At 50.1% G+C, this 17,823-nt stretch overlaps 3 protein-coding genes across 6 annotated transcripts in view; 1 reads left to right on the top strand and 2 right to left on the bottom strand.

Moving 5' to 3' along the window:
- ZNF22 (zinc finger protein 22) overlaps positions 1-719 on the bottom strand; it is a 5,152-nt gene extending 4,433 nt beyond the window's left edge. The window contains exon 1 of the mRNA XM_017891725.1: positions 237-719. The gene's annotated coding sequence lies outside the window, so the exon portion shown is untranslated. The remainder of the gene's footprint in view (positions 1-236) is intronic.
- The window catches only part of LOC108541943 (uncharacterized), a 71,086-nt gene extending 69,100 nt beyond the window's left edge, over positions 1-1,986 (top strand). Inside the window, exon 6 of the mRNA XM_017891717.1 lies at positions 810-1,986. Within this exon, the coding sequence (XP_017747206.1) occupies positions 810-856 (47 nt within the window). The 3' untranslated portion in view covers positions 857-1,986. The remainder of the gene's footprint in view (positions 1-809) is intronic.
- Positions 1,987-6,577: 4,591 nt separating this feature from the next.
- RASSF4 (Ras association domain family member 4) overlaps positions 6,578-17,823 on the bottom strand; it is a 35,375-nt gene continuing 24,129 nt past the window's right edge. For all 4 annotated transcript variants that reach the window (XM_017891720.1, XM_017891722.1, XM_017891721.1 and 1 more), the window contains exons 5-11: positions 17,188-17,279; positions 16,339-16,496; positions 11,923-12,024; positions 11,584-11,635; positions 10,243-10,364; positions 9,306-9,403; positions 6,578-8,036 (exon numbers count right to left, since the gene is read on the bottom strand). In XM_017891720.1, coding sequence (XP_017747209.1) covers positions 7,976-8,036; positions 9,306-9,403; positions 10,243-10,364; positions 11,584-11,635; positions 11,923-12,024; positions 16,339-16,496; positions 17,188-17,279 — 685 coding nt within the window. In that variant the 3' untranslated portion in view covers positions 6,578-7,975. The remainder of the gene's footprint in view (positions 8,037-9,305; positions 9,404-10,242; positions 10,365-11,583; positions 11,636-11,922; positions 12,025-16,338; positions 16,497-17,187; positions 17,280-17,823) is intronic.

Here is a 17,823-nt window from a genome sequence, read left to right as displayed (position 1 = left end):
CTCCGCCGGCCGCTCCTCATTGACCCGGCCCGCCCGCCGCGCAGGCCGCGGCCCCACCCTGAGCCCGCGTGGCCCTCCCGCCCCCGCCCGGCGGCCAGGCACAGCCCGGAGGCCGGAGACGCCAGCCACGCCATCGCCCCGGCCCGCGCCGCCCTCGTTACGGCCAGCGCGCTCCCAAGCGGACCCGAGTATCCGACGCGGGCCCCAAGCGCCGCACTTGCCACAGGCCCACTCACCGCGCGGGACCAGCCACCATCCTGGCTCGCTGGGCGCCTCCCGCGCCGCCGGAAGTGAGGGCCTCGCCGCGCTCTGGCGCCGCCGCGGTCGCTCTAGGAATGAGGCGGAGCGACCCTCTATGGTCCCGGGCCCACCCGAAAGCGTTGTTCCTTTTTTCTTGTGGGTTTGTTTTCTCCTCCCCCCGCCCCCACACGGAAGGCGTCCTGTGACCCCCCTAGGACCTCAAGAGCTGTAACCGCCCTTGTGTGTAGTCGAGGCTTTTGAAAACAAACTCTGGCTTCTCCAACCTAGAAACTGCATACTTTCTACAAATACTGAGCTTTTTGAGAGCCTGGTACTTTTCACGAAGTCACCTTATTTAATTATCACCGAAAAGCACCTGTAAGATGGGAGCGGTTATATTCCATTTACAGGAAAGGAACCAAGGCTCAGAGAAGAAATTTGCTCCGTTCACCGTGTGTAAGCGGACGACCCAGAATTGGAGAGGTTCTTTTTGGTTCCAAAGTCTGATTTCAACACACCCCTTTTGTTGCTCATTAGTAATGATCTCTCTTGGTTCTTCTTCCTTCCAGGCTCCTCCTCAGCCATCCCGGCCGTGCTCAATCATCTGACCAGCTGACCTCCGAGTTCCCCCACTCCGTGGGGAACTCCTCCACCTCTTGGCTTCTAATGCTGCATGCTGAAGACTCCCGCATTGGTAACTCCAGTCTGACCGTGGGACGTGAATGTTATTGAACTTTAGACTTGTATATCGAACTGATTACTCAAAAGCTGCATTTGCATGTGTAATGGACATCCCAAACTTAACATACCCCAAAATGAATTCCTGATATCTACCTAACCTGTTCTTGCAACAGTCTTCTTCCCAGGGATGGATGAAGATCCCATCATCTTTCCAGTTGCTCAGGCCAAAAACCTTGATGTCATTGTTGTCGCCTCTTTTTTTCATCCAAAACTCACCTGTGATTTATCCGCAAATTCTGTTGGCTTCATCTTTAAAATATATTCATTATCGAGCCACTTTCAACACTTCCACTGCTATAACCATCAAGCCACCTTCATCCACCTTCTGGATTATTATACTGGCTTCCTGACTGGTTGCCGTACAGTCTCTTCACAACCCCAGAGTAATCCTCTTAAACCTAAGTCAGATCATGTCATTCATTTGTTCAAAACCTTCAAAGACTTCCCAACTTATTATGGCAAACTCAAGGGCCTTGCAGTGGCACACGATGCCTGTCATGATCTGTCTCTTTAGTTCTTTATTGTGTCTGCAGTGGTAATAAGTGCTCAGCAGGGAACAGGCACTCAGTAAATATTTGCTGAATGAATGAATTTATAAGATGCCTTTTTGTTTACAAAGTGCTTTTACATCTTGTCTTCTGGTTATTCATCTTCACCACAGTGTCATGAAGCACAGATTATCATATCTGTCTTGCAAATCCGTAAACTGAGGCAAGAGAGGCTGACCTGCCTGAAGTAATACAGTGGGTTGTTGGTGGAGGCTAAACTAAGTCACAGGTTCATTCTGTTAAGCTGAGGCTTTCTGCTCTGTAGGGAGCTGTCTCTGCATATGGCAAAGCACAAAGCTGAATGAGGTCTGGACAAAGAAGCTCCACTCACAATCTAGAGAGTATCTGGACTATTGCAGTGATTAAATGAGATAATGTAAGGCACTTAGCACAATGTATAACACAGAAGAAATGACAGTCATTGCTGTTACTTTTATTATTAAATTATTATAAGTTGGTTGATGCTGGTGGTTGGAGGGTTTGGGGGTAAAGAGCAATGGCCAGATATGTAGAAATGGTTTAAGAAAAGTGTCAGGAGCAAACGTGACCTGTTGGGAGATGTGCAGAACGATTCCCAGACTGTGTCCACCCCCTGGCTCCCACACCCTTGTTCCCTTTCTCCCTTGTGTTTTGTAAATATCATATGTGACCATTTTCAACAATTTGCATAAAAATTGCCTAGAAACGTGACCTATGTACACTAAAATAAAAGATAATTTTAAAAAACCTTTTGTTAGTAAGGTAGTTACTAATTAAAACTAACTCTTTTCATGTCTACATAAAGGTGGATTATCCCTTTTTCCTATACCTGAAAACAACTGGGCCAGCCATAGAAGGCCCAGAGGTATGTCGACTAAAGCATCGGGTAAACAAGGATGGATTTTTTAAAAAGAGAGAGATGAAGGTCAGGAAATAAAGGGGTGTGTGTCTCTAAGTGTAAACAGAGTCCTAGGCAGTAAGGATGGAGAGGAGGGAGAGCCGGAGAAAGATACGAGAGAGAGAGGAGGGTAAAGGAGAATGGGAAAAAGACAAGGAGAGAAAGCAGGTAGGGTTTTATGCCTTCAGCTTAGCTATTAATATAATAATAGTTAACACTTACTGAGTGCTTATTGTGTGCCGCACACTGTTTGCAGCATTTGAGGATCTCACGTGAGATTCCTGAGGCATGATTGTTCCTGAGAGTTTGCTCCACCTTCTCTGGTTTTGGTCCCTGCACTTTGTGGTGTGACTCTGGTGCCTCCTTGTGAACCACATGCCCGTCCTGCTGATGTTGACTTGACCACTGATTTCAACTGGCCAACTGCATGTGACTGGATGCAAGGGGTACACCACATCCCAGAAGAAGCTTCGAGTCATTGTGTTTCTGCCAGGACTCTGCTCTTTCCCTCTGCCTTGAGAATAGTATGTCCCAAGTCGGGGCTGTTCCTTTAGTCTAGGACCCAGGATGATAAGACACATGGAGCAGAGCCACAGAAGCTCACATGTAGCTACAACAGTCCCACGTAACGTTAGAGAAACAAATGCTCTTGTAACACTGAGATTCTTGGTGTTGTTATTGCATTAAAGTTGACTAATGTACCTCCACCAACCTTAAGAGATAGGAATTATTATTATCCTGTGATATTGTGAAATACATACTTGGTCTTCTACCCGTTTCCTGACATACAACTTCTAAAATCCTTAGAATCTCCAAAGTGATGTCGTTTTATATGCTAATGAGTTGACTGATGCCTGGCAGCCCCTGGGTAGCTTCAGGATGGGGCTGGTCACTATAAAGACCATGGCAGGAATAAAAGGATGGCAATTTCAGCTCCACCCTATCAACATCTGGGGAGGAGGGCAACTGAAGGTGAAGTGGATCGCCAATGGCTGATGAATTAATCATTCATGCGTATGTTACAAAGTCTCCATAAAAGCCCCAAAAGGATTGGGTTCAGAGAGCTTCTGGATACTTGAACACATGGATGTTACTGGAGGGTGGCACCTGGGGTTGGGGGATGCAAAGGGGAAGGGGATGGAAGCTCTGCACCCTTTGCACCCTTTTCTTCATACCTTACTCTACGCATTTCTTTTTCTGTATCCTTTGGAATATCATTTGTAATAAACCAGAAAATGTGTTTCACTGAGTTCTGTGAACACTCTTGCAAATTAACCCAAGGAGGGGGTCATGGGAATCCCAACTTAAAGTGGGTAGTTCACAAGTTCCAGAGGCCAGGGCTTGTAACTAATGGGAAGGGTGGAGACCACCTTATGGGACTGAGCCCTCAACCTATGAGAAGTGATGCTATCTCCAAGTAGATGGTGTCAAAATTGAATTAGAGGACACCCAGCTGGTGTCCCTGCAGAATGATTGCTTGGTTGGTGTGTGGGGAGAACCTCCCACCCCATTTGATCACAGAAGTCTTTTGTGATTATTGCTGCTGAGTGAAAGAATAGTAGAAAGCACTTTGAGTTTGTTTTCTTCCACACAGAATCCCCATTTCACAGATGAGAAAACTGAGGCAAGAAACTCGCCCAAGGTCATGCACATTTATAAGTGGCAAAGACAGACTTTGAAATCAGAAAGTCTGGCTCCAGAGCCTATTAACCTTTCTATAACAGTGTATCTTCCAAATGGAATTCTAGGCAATTTTTATGCAAATTATTGAAAATGGTCACACATGATATTTACAAAACACAAGGGAGAAAGGGAAACAAGGGTGTGGGAGCCACGGGGTGGACACAGTCTGGGAATTGTTCTGCACATATTTCTGGGGATTCTGGCCCAAGAGAGGCTAGATCCCTTAGTGGCTGGGGCGTCTCTGGGAAACTACCCAGCAGGGGCCAGTGTGCCCCTGAGCCCAGTGGTATTTGAAGGGTTCATTCTAGGAAGAAGAGTCTTCTGGGGTGAGCAAAGTCCTGGCAAGACAGTTTCATTTTCCTATGTCTTTGTCCCCTGCACCCCACTGGCTTACACACACACACACACACACACACACACACACACGCGCTGCCTTGGGTCTGTGTTTGGCAACATGGATCCCCAGCCCAAGTGCCAGAAAGGCAGTTATAGGTGTGGCTCATGTGCAGTAATTAGAGTGGTCCGTCTCCCACCAAGAACTCTCAGCCCAGGGATCCTGAACAATGGTTCTTTCCACCAAGCTGGAGACTTGGCTTTCTGTTTCCTTTGGACTCTCTGGGAAAGAAAATCCTGGGAATTCCCATTTCTAGGTCTGAGAAAACATATCTGTTAAAAGTTGACCAGGAGGGCACAGGGCCCCACCCTGCACAACATGAGTCTCGGGCAGGGCATGTGAGCAGCTAGCCTGACCCCAAACAATCGCAGCTCTCAGGGCCTAAATATAGCCCATGCATCTGGTTGTTTTTATACTCAGTTGCTTGGCTCTGATCGACCAAGCTTCCTGTCTGATCTCCACTGAGGAACTGAGGGCAGGGGGCTGCTGCCCACCACTGCACCTGGCAAGGATATCCCGCTGCCCCTCTGCAGCTGCAAGGCACCTGCGTCCTACACACCAGGGACACATTTTGCACTGCTGGTTCCTCCACAAATCGTCTGGTCAGACTGGATATGCTTTGGGCCTTGTTTCCATGGGACTAAGGGGCCAGATGTATCCTGGGTGAACCCTGGCTCTATTTTGCCAGTGGGAAGCCCTTATTCCATTTTCTGGTAAACATTCCAAGCAGGTAGCATATGGTTATCACTGAGGAAAAACAAGATGTTTTTGATCCCTTCTGGTAATTTGTTCTGGGCAAACAAACTTGTTTTTCCTGAGTCCAGTCCTTTTGCAATCATGCTGATTTCATCCTGTGCTGTTTATTATTCTCTCTGGTTCTTGAGGCCTGTGCTGGCAAGACAGTCCTATTTTAGGAGACAACACTCTCCCTTAGGGATCTTTGCTTTACCTTCGAATATGTTTATAACCTGAGACACTAGGTAGCCAACGGGGCATATGAGAAATACCCTAAGCTCTATGGAGAAAGAAAGCGGGAGCTCCCCACAGGAACCAGTATGAAACCACAGAGACCAGCCTCTAACCTTTGAAATTATGGGGTTGAGGTGAGCTGAATTTGCAGCTTTTCAGATTGCCAAATATCATGTTGATTAAAAAAAAAAAAAGGTGTGAACTCCTCAGCTGATTGCAGAAGTGTACCTTTTCCCTTTTTCTGAGCCACTTGCTAGTGATTTTTCTGACCCATAATGTTCAGAAATTAGATTGATAACACCTACCTTAAAAGTGACACTTATCCAAAAAGGTCTTAAGTAATATTGTAATAACTTGCAAAACCAAACCAACCAACCAAACAGGCTGGTGCTTAGAGAGGGTCTCCTGCTCCACTGGTTTCCTGTGTGCCAGGACCTGGCCTGCTCCTGGCTGGCAGGTGCATCTTGACCTGTGACACCACATGCACTCCTTAGCCAACTCTGCCTCGGCCTCACCTCACTCCCAGAAGCTTTGCCGGCTCACTGCTCAGCTATCTCCTGACCCTCCCAGTGTCTGGCCTTCTTCTCCTGATGAGGAGACCCCTAGACACAGGACAGACTGGCTCCATCTTTGTGCCTCCAGGGCTGAGCACAGGCCTGGCACAAGGCCGTCACTCAGTTACAGCTGAACAATGGGACAGGAGCTGTCCTACACCTGAGGTTGTAAATAATAGCTTGGGAGTGCAGTTACCTGGGAGCTCCTGTTTGATTTGTTTTGTATCCTCTCCTAGGCCCTGCTTCCATCCCACCTGAGCCCCTGGCCTGGAAGATTCTTGGGGCCCTCCTGATGCTAAGATTCTGTGGCTCAGGGTGACTCTATTGCTCATCATCCAGGTCACCTCTAGGCTCCCACCAGTGACGCCTGCATGTTCCATGGCAGCTTCTCCACAGGCACCACCCTAGTCCTCAGGGCATGCACAGAAATGAAGGAGTCATGTCGGCTCCTAGAGCAGCGAGTTGTGGCTCTTCTGCCACACATCCTTTAGGATAAGAGTTTCAGAAGTTAGAGCAGGGAGTCAGGGTGGACGCAGAGAAAGAAAAAAAAAAAAGAAAGCTTGGTTCTCACTTCTTCAGTTCAATACAGCACGCCTTTATTGAGCACCTAAGGATCTATGCTGCCAAAGGAGGGCAGAGTCGCCAAAACAGTGAACAGGCCTCCCTTGCAGCTGTGTCTGTGATGATGGAGCTGGGTTGGGGAAATCCTGCTGTGACATTTGCCCTGACGAGCAGTTCCGCACAGCATGGCGGCTTCCAAGCTCTGCTCTTGATGGGCACCCGTGAGGAGCTTCTGCATGCTTTAGAGATGGAGCTTCTCCTATCTTTGCAAGCCTTTATGGTTCTTCCCTTTAAATCTGCCATCCATGGACCTCAACAGGAGAATAATTTGGTCTTCAGTTTGCTCTGTTTTAGACAAATACTTCACATGACTGATGTAAACTGTTGCATAGTTTCGCAAAGGCTGTCTCATTCATTCCTGAAATTCTCCATCAGTCACAAACACAAATTGTTCAGTATCCGGCCCTAGGGAATTCAAAGCCCTTTCCTCAAAACAGACATTTCTCCTTATCATTCTTCCTTCCAGGGAAGTGTTGAAAGTCATCCCCACCCACTAGAAGAGAGAAACACAAGCCCAGAAAAGGCAAGAGGTACACAGGCATCCACTGGACAGTGGTGATGGGGCTGAGCACAGACTTCCGGAGCTGCTGCTGGGCAGCCGTGGACTCTCATCCACACAGGGCAGCACCCTCTCAATGCCATGTGGACCCTCATCAATGTGACTGAATGGCCGTGTTTCTTGCAGCAAGCTCCTTGTAAGAATCCCTTTAGGTCTCTCTGATGAAGTAAAGACTGATTTCTGCAGAGAAAGTGAGATACTTGTGGCCTTATTCCTGATCTCACCTCTGTGCTGGGGCTGAGCTGCGCCAGACTCACAGGGTGACATTGGAGGCTTAGAAGCCGGGGACACTGTGGTGAGGTGACAGCTGAAAGCAGGCTAGATCTCATACCTGCTGGCAGGCCCTGCTTTTCCCAGCAGTGTTCCTGTGGGGCAGCATGATATGAGGGCAGGCAAGAATCTCATATGAAGGAAGAGGATAGGGGCTTGTGGATCCACAGGGTCTCCGGGACAGGCACTGAGCAAGCGGATGAAGCTAAAGCTGCAGGTGTTGGGCCAGCACTGCTCTCCGGTGCAGGAGAGGCATGGTGTGGACAGGGCTGGCCACACAGATCTGACCCAGCAAGTTCCTAGCCCCTCAGGCCTCAGTCGGCTTCCTGTGGGTGCTCATGTCGGAACCAAGAGCTGGCTGTGGGAATCATGGGGCTCAGGCTTCAGACAGGTAGACGCACAGGCACTAGATTCCTCAGGCGGTGGCCATCAGTCAATGTGACCGGCCGGGACCAGCGACCAGGGCTCAGTGTGCACCTGCCACTGCTGGGGACTTTGGAAGAGGCAGGTGTTGGTCAGTTACTTGGCCTCCACCAGCTGCTCCAGGCGCTGCAGCATCGTCAGACGTAGGGCTTGGAACCTGGAGGGAGACATCACCAAGAGGACTCACTGAGGCTGGACAGGGCAGGGAGGTGGGCAGCAGAGCGAGGGACCTGCAGATGGCCAGCTCAGGAGATCCCTGCAGCAGCCTCATCTCTCCTCTGCCAAAGAGAGAGAAGGCTGTGGCCTGCATCTCATGAGGAGCAGTCAAACCGGGCTGCGGACTGCACAGAGCATCAAAGCAGAGTGTTGCCATTTCTATTGCAAAGACTCTAATACAGACAATAGCACAGTGGAGTGGACAAGGCGGTAGGGCAGAAATCAGGAAGCCCATGTTTCAGCCCAGATTATGCCATAAGCTGTGCGGCAACCTTCCTTGTGCTGGGCCTCAGTGTCCACTCTGTATGTTAAGTGGACCCACTAGTTGACCCCAGATCCCTTTCAGCTCTCAAACCCTACAGGGTCAAGACCGACTGCAGAGTGGAAGATTCCCTCTGACTTTGGTCTCCTCTGTCTGTGTGGGGTCTGGCTACACAGACAGGAGCCTTTGGAGGTTGTGGCTTTCCGTGGGCCATTCAACCAGAAGCTAATAACCGTCCTTTTCCTACCCACCCCAGGCCCTCTCAGTGAGCTCCTGCCCTTTGCTTCCTAGCTGCCTCCCTGCCAGCCCTGGGTGGGGTGCCCTCCACAAGTCCTGCACCACAGTTCACTTTGCTGAGGGGGAGACGTCATTGGGACTACAGCCTGGCTAACCTCATGCAGCCGGACCCTGGCGTGGTGTCCCCAGGAGTTGGCAGGTGACACCTGCTCACCTTTTCATTGAACTAGCCCTCTGCACCTGAAAACATCAGCTGAGGCTGGGAGTTCCAACATCTGCCACTTTGGAGAAGGCTCAGAATTCCCACTAGGATGAAAGGCCCCGACCAAGCCAAGTCTGCCTCAGCATGCCTGCTCCTTGGAGCTGCATCACTAGCAGACCTCAGAAGCTTGACCCAGCGCCCACCTGGGTTCCTGCCTGAGTCTCCTGCCAGGTGTTCTGCAGCTCATGCCTATGCTGGTGAGGATGCCAAGGCTGGATGGGTGATCAGGGCTGTGTCCCACCGTTTTGGCAAGCTGTCACCCCAGCGTGGTGGCAATACCAAGCAGGGGGCCAGAGGGTGATGCCAGAGAGCCAGGGTTAGCAGGCCTTCCCATGCCAGGGCACCGGTGCCCATGAAGGAGAGAGACCTCCCAGCTGGCACTGGTGCTGTGCCTTGCAGACCTGCCCTGATGTTCAGGACTCATGACTGGCTGTTTCAGTGCTGCTTACTTCATGGTCAGTTTGATTATTTCTCTTTCTTCCTCTTCTTTTAATTTTTCAACAAAACTGTCCAGCACCGGCATTTCAAACTTAATGTACTGAGCGACCTAGAAAATCCAAGAACATTTTAATGTGCTTTAAATTCGAAGCCAAAAGTATGTTTTTTTTTTTCCTCAAGGCTTCCACAGTGGCCCAGCCAGCCAACATCTTGTATCCACGGAAGGAGCTGCCGCTTTTCCCACCCCACCCCCACACTGCTGGGTTGTGTACAGATGCCAGGACAGGAGCCTATTATTATCTCAAAGGCAACTGTTATCCCTGGGAGGAAATATTAAACTGAATATTAGGAAGAGCATTCAGTACAGCAGCCTTGTCACATTGGGTGCCCTCTGGGCTGGGGGGTAGGGAGGTGGGAGCACCATTGTTTCTAACTATGGAATGCAACTGCAGCAGCCTGAGGGATATGGGGTCACTAGGCCTCCTACCTGAGGTTCAAACCCTGTAAGCGTCTTCTAAGCAGAGGAGTTTGGAAATGCACTCACTGTCTGGTCAGAACTCAGGCTATTGGTAAGACTTAAATAGCTGCCTGTCTTCCACAGGTGCGAGGTAGGGCCTAGTTAAAAACCCTTTGCATAGGTCTCTCACATAATGACAACAAAATACATTCCAATGAAGGAAAAGACTTTACTTCCCTGAAAGGAAAAGGACAGGGCCATGGTTTTATAGGACCCAAATTCTTCTTTCCCCTAAGCTGCTGGCGCTGGCGGTCACTGATGGGAGAGGGAGGGCTGGTGCCTCCCTGTGCTGGGCTGGGAGCCCTTCGGGAGGGTGTGGAGCTCCTGGAGACATCACCTGAGAGGGCTCTGGCCAGGAGTCCTCAGTAGGCCCCGGCACCCAAGAACCCCTCACCCTAGAGCAGGCCTCCCCAACCTCAGCCCCCACTCACGTCATGGGGGACTTCCACGCCCAAGTCAGCTTCCATCAGGAACATCCTGGCGATCTTCTCACATGGCCCATGCAGGATTCTGGAAATCAGTGGGTACTCGCAGTCTTTTAATTTTGTCCGCTCTGAAAAAGAAGATGGTTTACAAAAATCACGGCAGATTAGGATCATCTCTCTCTGTTCCAGATTAGGAACTGATAGAAAATGCGCGTCTAGGGGCGAAGGGAACCCTAAGAACACAGACCTCGCTAATAGTGCTGCCCTGAGAGATCCGTGCTCATGCTGAAGGAAGGCAGAACAGGGCCCCCAAATCTGCTACTTTGGCATAAGGATTAAGTGGAGCAGCTGGCAATTGAGAAGAAGAAGATGCAAGTGAGGCTCTCTGCCCTCCCCATTTGCCGAAAAGCAGGACATAAATTTGTCAAGGTGTGGTCCTACTCCTCTCCAGGGAAGGATGGAGTTAATCACCAGAGACAACCTGAGCCCCTCCTCAGTCTGGAGAGGGCACCAGAGGAACCTGCACAGCATGTCCCGGTGAAGCCCTTCCATGCGGACGACAGCTCCCCATGCAGTGGCCTTCCCGCCCTTCGCCTCCCCAGAAACTCAGGCCCTTCTGCTCTGTCCTGCCACTTCCCTAAAAACTTACTGCTCTTTTGTGAATATGCTATTTAAGCCCAAATTCTAACCACTCATCCCTGAATATTCCAAAGGGCATGCATGATGCAAGTGTTAACAAACTTCTGTCTGTTCTTCTCCTTAATCTGTCTTTTGTTAATCTAAATACAGGGCCTCAGCCAATGAACCTAAATGGGTAGAAGGAAAAGATATTTTTCCTCCCCTATGGTGTCATTCCACAAAGGTGTAGCTTGAAGAGAAACAAGATCTGAGGGGGTGGGAGAAAGAAAAGCTGAGATGGGAGGGCCAGGGCCTGATGCAGACACGCACCCCACCCTTCCTGACTCAGCGCCAATAAGCTAGGGACCCATCCATTTACTGGAAGAGGCGGAGAGGGAGGCTTCCCACAGTTTGGTGGGATTCTCTTTCAGAATCCTGAAAGAATTAAACTTAATGTACTGAGCGACCTAGAAAATCCAAGAACATTTTAATGTGCTTTAAATTTGAAGCCAAAAGTATGTTTTCTTCTTCTCAAGGCTTCCATAGTGTGCCCGGCTTTGGGTGGGGGAGAAATATTCATGCTGGGAGGCACAGTGTGCCCCAGCCCACTAGGCAAGCCAGCCCAGAGCCCGTCTGGGAGGAGTACAGTCGGTGGTTGGTGGGGAGGGGGCTTGCTGAACAGGCAAAGACCTTTTGCTTTTATGATCCAGAAGTGGGGCAGGTACTTACCCCCAGACTCATGAACGATGTAGAGTGCGAACTCACTGGGGCCGTCTTCCACCTGCACAGGCAGTCACAGGAAGTCAGATCACAGTGCTTTGAGATGGGAGAGAACCTAGAGGGTCCCCTGACGGTAACTACACCCCCAGTAACACACACACAAGCCACAACGAACCTGCCCTCTCCCAACCCCCTCTTGCTTGAAATCCGAGAGACAAAAGCTCAGCAGAAGGACCCCTGCTAAACCTTCTGCCCAGGAGCCACGGGCAACTTTCCCCAGAACCCCACCCCCAACAGAACAGCAAATCACTGGCATCCTGGGGCAAGGCCGCTCCTGGCCAGGCTTACCCTAAATTTGTTCAGCAGCAGGGTGAGCACCTGCAGGGTTGTCATGGTGCTGTTGACCCTCACATTGGTCACGGACCCATAGGCTGGAGTAAACACGGAGGTCTGTACCAGGAAGGGAGAGAAGTTCAGGGCAGGCCCCGAGGGGACAAGGGGCTGACATCACGATGGTGAACAGACCCAGGCAGCAGGTGACGCTGGGAACACCTGTGCCTGTCCATTCACACTGATGCACACACAAGCTGTTCCCAGACCTGGGGGACACTCCGGGAAGCTGTAGTAGTGCACACCTTCCAGAGGCCTAAGGAAAATGTCTACACATCCAGAAGGGCCAGCTCTCTGGACCCAAGGAACCAGGACCATGGAAGTCATTCACAAGGGTGGGAGAACCAGTCTCTCCTTCACTCTTTCTATTGATCAAGTCACCAGGTGTCTGTTGATTCTAAGGTTGAAAGTTCCCCAGTCTGTACCCTCCTCTTCATTCTCCCAGCAGTGCCTAGTAGAGGCACTGGTCACACCCCATCAGCTTCCCAATTTGTTCCCTTCTGGTCTCAGTCCCTCTAATCTGTACTCTGCACCACTTGCCTACAGGCACAGACTTCTAAAACCCATGCACCTCCAAGTGAGGTCTAGCCCAGCTGCATCCATACAGTCTCGGCTCCCTTCCCTACCCTGCTCCACACCACCTGAATCGGAGTCCGCGTTTGTAGAACACAAGGCCAAGCAATCTGTGCAGTTCAATGTGAGAAGCATTGTTTGAAAGCATGGATCTAAAAGTATCTGAAGGCTTCCTGGGGCCTGTGCAATATCATCTGTAGTCCTACTCATTGCCATGCACGTATGACACTATGGTTGCCTAACAAGCACCCTGTGCTCCAGTCATAGAGCTTCTTCACAATCTAGCTGGGGGGTGGTGGGGGCACATTATATTTTTGCAGGTATCTTGCCTTTGCCTAAGAGACACCATATATGAAATCAACCAGGACTCTGCCTGACACATAAGGAAATAGGTTGGTCCTCAATAAACACTAGCTGTGTACTGAACCCGCTAAGATTTTACATACAATCATTGATTTAATATTCATAATAACCCTTTGAGGCACCTATAACCAGTCCCCTTTTCTTAGAAAGGAATCACAGGCTTTAGGGGGCTACCCAGCTTGTTCAGAGTCACCCATCTAGAAAAGACAGAGCCCTGACTCAAAGGATTCCATGATTTCTGAAACCCTACATGTTACCCCCTTGGTGCTGGTGCCTCCCAGCAAATGTGACTTCTCTGCAGGTGAACCTCCCTTTGCTTTTCAAACTCAAGTTTAGATTCACATATTCCTCCTCTGAGATCCTAGCTCTGTTTTCCCAAGGAGGTAGCTGAGGCTCAGAGAGCTCAAGGACCTATTCAGTATCCCCCACTGGTCCCTGCTCTGATAAGTACGGGCACATCTGGGAGCCATTGTGAGTTCAGGTCCAGACCATCACAATGAAGTGAACATCTCAATAAAGTGAGTCACACAAATGTTTTGGTTTCCCAGGGCATATACAAGATATGTTTATACTATACTGTAGTTTCTTAAGGGTGAGATAGTATTACATCTCAAAAATATGCATGCCTTAATTAAAACTACTTTATTGCTAAAAAATCTGACACAGAGACACAAAGTGAACACACACTGCTGGAAAACGGCACTGACAGACTTGTTCAACACAGGGTTGCTGCATACCTTCAATTTGAAGAAAACGCGGGTGCAGTAAAAAAAAAAAAAATTGCAGATGTTTACACCTTCCATCTGTAACAATCTGCGAGGTACAGTAACAAGAAGCACAATAAAATGAAGCATGCTGTGCCAGAGTGAGACTCAACCTTGATCTGCTTCCCCCGGCTTGATTCTAGTTGAGGTGCAGAGTGACTCAGTTACACAGAAAGCCAGGACTGGGATTAGGCTTTCTTGTCCAAAGAAATATGGAAAAGAGGGCTGAGATTACAGTGGTTCATGCCTATAATCCCAGCACTTTGGGAGGCCAAGGCGGGAGGATCACGAGGTCAGGAGTTTGAGACCAGCCTGGCCAATATGGAGAAACCCCATCTCTACAAAAAATACAAAAATTGGCCAGGCATGGTGGTGCACACCTGTAGTCCCAGCTACTCAGGAGGCAGAAGAATCGCTTGAATCCGGGAGGTGGAGGTTGCAGTGAGCTGAGATCATGCCACTGCACCAGCCTGGGCTACAGAGTGACACTCCATCTCAAAAAAAAAAAAAAAAAAAAAAAAAGAAAAGAAAGAAATATGGAAGACAGGAGTTAGGCTATTTCAAAGAGACAAAAATTCTTGTTAATAAGACACTGTGTTTCTTCTGCATGAAGCCTTTTCTCAAGGTGATACCAACCAACTCCAAGCAGGAAAAAAGGCCCCGTGGCTACTTTCTCATCTCTAACCACAAATGGTTTCTCTCTAACGGAATGCATTTGAATCCAACAGGTCAGGCAGTAGAAACAGCTACAAAGTTTTACCCAGTCTGGAAATAAAACCAACATTTCTGGGAATCGCAACAGTTTTGGAAAATGACTGAGTGAAGTAATAGTGCACAGTTCTAAGAAACAAAGCCTGGAACTATCTCAGAAATTCAATGCTGGGAATTATTTATTTTTCAATTGTTGCCTCTGACTCAAGGAACCTGTGTCCTAATTTCTAAGGACATTAGTTCTGTATGGATGTTGAGCGTGGTGACAAAGGGCTTTTTGTATAGTGCTTTTCTTTGGGACTCCCCTTACTCACCCAGAAGATGGGGGAGCTGCTGTTCCAAATGCTTAAGACATTATTCCCTGTCCTTGAAAGCAGTACTTTTTTCTGGAAGAATGGATTCACATTCCATAAGCAAATCTGTCACCAGGAGGAAAAGCTGCCCTCACTGGGTGACAGGCTGAGACCCCGTGTCGTCTGGCTGAGTAGCTCTTCCTGATACTGTGGTTCAGACGGAAATGGGAGGCTGTGATGAAAACCCTCACTGTTCATTTCAGAGGCTGCAGAGTGCTTGGGACATGGTGTTCCTATGACACTGGCAATCACTACAATAAGGTTTACTGTGCCAGACACACTTCTTAGTGATGAATGAGACCCTTCGAGGAGAAGCGAATGTACCAATGCTAAACCCCACCATTCAGTACTTTGAATCATGGAGCAAAAGAATCCCCCCTGCCAGGCTTTTGTTTGGTAAGGAACATAGAACTGGAAAATACCTAAACTCATGTATATATTTTGGAAAATTTTTGAGTAATTCCTTAAACCAGCATATCAATCTTTATTTGAATGCTAACAATGGGTACTCAACACATTACACACTAAACCCCTTTTGGAACAAGATTTAAAGAATACTCAAGTCATGTTATGTGTCCTTGGGCTAATCTACACCATTGTTAATGTTAATCTTTGCTTAACTTCAACCCTGGGTCCCCTTTACTCTCTTGGGAAACTCTACTTTGGAATAGTCCTGGATTTTTCTGGACTTAGCAAAGGCAACCCTATTGTCATTCATTCACTTACCACAAGCCTAGCAGGGGGTGGAAGGGAGATCCTGAGATTAAAGCAGGGTCCCTTCAGCTTGCCCAGCAGAATTCGGCTTCATTCCAAAGTCCAGGGCACCCCAAGTGTGGCTTGAATGGCCCCTGGATAGCCTAACCTGGGACACCTGCTCCTTCAGATCGGACCCTGAGACCCTCCCCCGGGCCCCCTCCCTGCCATAAGTCATCCTCTATCAAGAAGGGCAGCTGCTTCAATTGGAAATCTCAGTTTGCATTTCCCAGTGATGCGGGTAGTATGTGGCTTGTCACAGGACGCTCCGTCCAGGGCCTTGCGCAGGCAGCCAACCATTCTATTTATAGTAACAATCAACTTATCCTGTTACAGTTCAGTTTGTTTATAGAATGATGTAATTTGGGGAAGGAAAGCTTTTCCTGAGGTCAGTACAATGCATCCTTAGACAAGAGGCTGCATGCTGGGAATCTGGGGTCGTCCAGGTTCTCTGGGGCACAGACACACGTGCCCTGGGCACACCCCTGCTTAATTATTCAGTGTGAGTGATGGCTCGATATACAGTGTTCCCAGGGATCAACCAATCGCGTTTGGGGGGAAGCCTCCTAGAAAGCGCCCTTGTGGAAGATACGTTCAGCGTTACTGTCTGCCCAGGGCATCCTCGCTTACTTGCCAGAAATCTGTGTGACTTGTGAGGATGGACTGACAGTGAGAATGTGCTGGAAAATGCATAGGTCATAAACGGGGCTGTTATGTGGATGCAACCTGGCAGGAGGTTTTTCCTTCTGAGGGCACAGGAATGCCAGCAGCCCCCACACAGGTCATGGTGCTTGCTGTGCCTGTGCTCAGGGCTGGCTCCCCATGTACCCAGGGGACAGGCCAGGCTGGGGCATCACCTTATGATTGTAGAAGTGGCCGTTGATAGAGAACCGGTGTCGCCGGATGCGCTGGGCCTCACCGGGGGCACGGCATTTGGGCCTCCTCTGGCTTATACAGCTGGCATCACTCTTGGTCCGCATCAGCTGGGGGGCCTCCTCTGCCTCCTCCAGGGGCCCTGCATGAGAAATGGATGAGAGAATGGCAGGGTGGGTGATGCTGACAGAGCAACTGCCTGCTGTCAGGAGGTCTGGCTCCCTAGAGCTCTGTGGTCATGTGCATTGGGGCAGATGGGGACGTAAGGGCCATTCCTGGACTGGAGGCTGGATACTTCCAGCTTGCAGATAAGAAGGTGAGACCCAGACAGGGTATCCTGGGTCACAATGTCACATGGCCATACCCCTCTTGGTCTCTATCTTAGGGTGCCCACGGAGGTCTCTGGTGGCCCCAGCCCTGTCTTCTGAGCCCCTGCTCTGAAACAGGCCCTTCACTGAGTACTAAGGGAAGGAGCACAAAGAGGATGCATGAGCAGGTACAGAGGATGAGGATGAGGTCCCAGAAGGAGGCGAGGGGCCAGGAGGGCGCAGTGCCCTCTGTGGATGCTCCTTTCCCATAGCACACATAGGGCAGGGGACTCAGGCCACCCCTACATTGCCACCTCCCAAACCTCTGCTCACTTTTCCATAAAGAGGAGCGAGAATGAGGGCAGAGCGCCTCACAGGCAGGCACCTGGGTAGGGGTCCAGCAGGTGAAGCCCCTCTTTTGCTGGGGCACAAAGCTGTCCTTCGGAGATTGTGGTTGTGAGCCAAGCCCCTCTGCTCCTACCCTGGATGAGGCAGGGGTCTGGGCAGCTCGCGGGCTCCGCTTACCCGAGCTGTCTGTGGAACTCTCAGCCTTGTGCACTGGCTGAGTGCTTGGCCCCTGGGCTGTGATGTTCCCATCCTGGGGTGATGGCTCCTTTCTGAAAAGAGACAACTGCGGTGCTGAGATGGCTGCTGGCAGAGAAAGGGAGCTCAGGCCAAGGAGAAGAGACCAGCAGCCCCTGGGGCAGGACACAGGCAGGAAGCAAGGCAGGCTGAGGTGAGGCCTGGATTTCAAACCGAGAGAGTCAGTCTGAAACAATAAAAGAAAAGTAGAGGCCTCCCCCAGCATCTGCTGGATGGAAGTGAGCCTGGCCTGAGGGCTTGTGCTGGACTGCATCACACAGACACATGGATGCATGAACGCAGTCAGGGCCTGCACATTCCTAGGCACCAGGCTTAGCCAGGCCGGCAGCTGTGTGCCAAACGGGCTCACTGGGCTTCCCAACGGCCCGGTGGGGTGTCAGGCAGGGGCCACCTAGAAGGGCCCAACCTCCAGGCCTCTTAGCAGGATGAACCCCAGGCCAGGGCAGCCAGTGCTGGGCTGGAGAAGGAGTGAGTATGATGAGACAGAGCCCTGCAGCCCAGGGCACCTGAAGCCCGGGGAGGAGAAGACAGACGGGATCCTGGAGAACACATGGGCAC

Source organism: Rhinopithecus bieti, unplaced genomic scaffold, assembly GCF_001698545.2.
Source record: "Rhinopithecus bieti isolate Rb0 unplaced genomic scaffold, ASM169854v2 scaffold_20310, whole genome shotgun sequence".
In the NCBI taxonomy this organism is placed as follows: domain Eukaryota; kingdom Metazoa; phylum Chordata; class Mammalia; order Primates; family Cercopithecidae; genus Rhinopithecus; species Rhinopithecus bieti.
The sequence above is the reverse complement of the archived record's forward strand: the minus strand, read 5'-3'. Positions and strand labels throughout refer to the sequence as shown.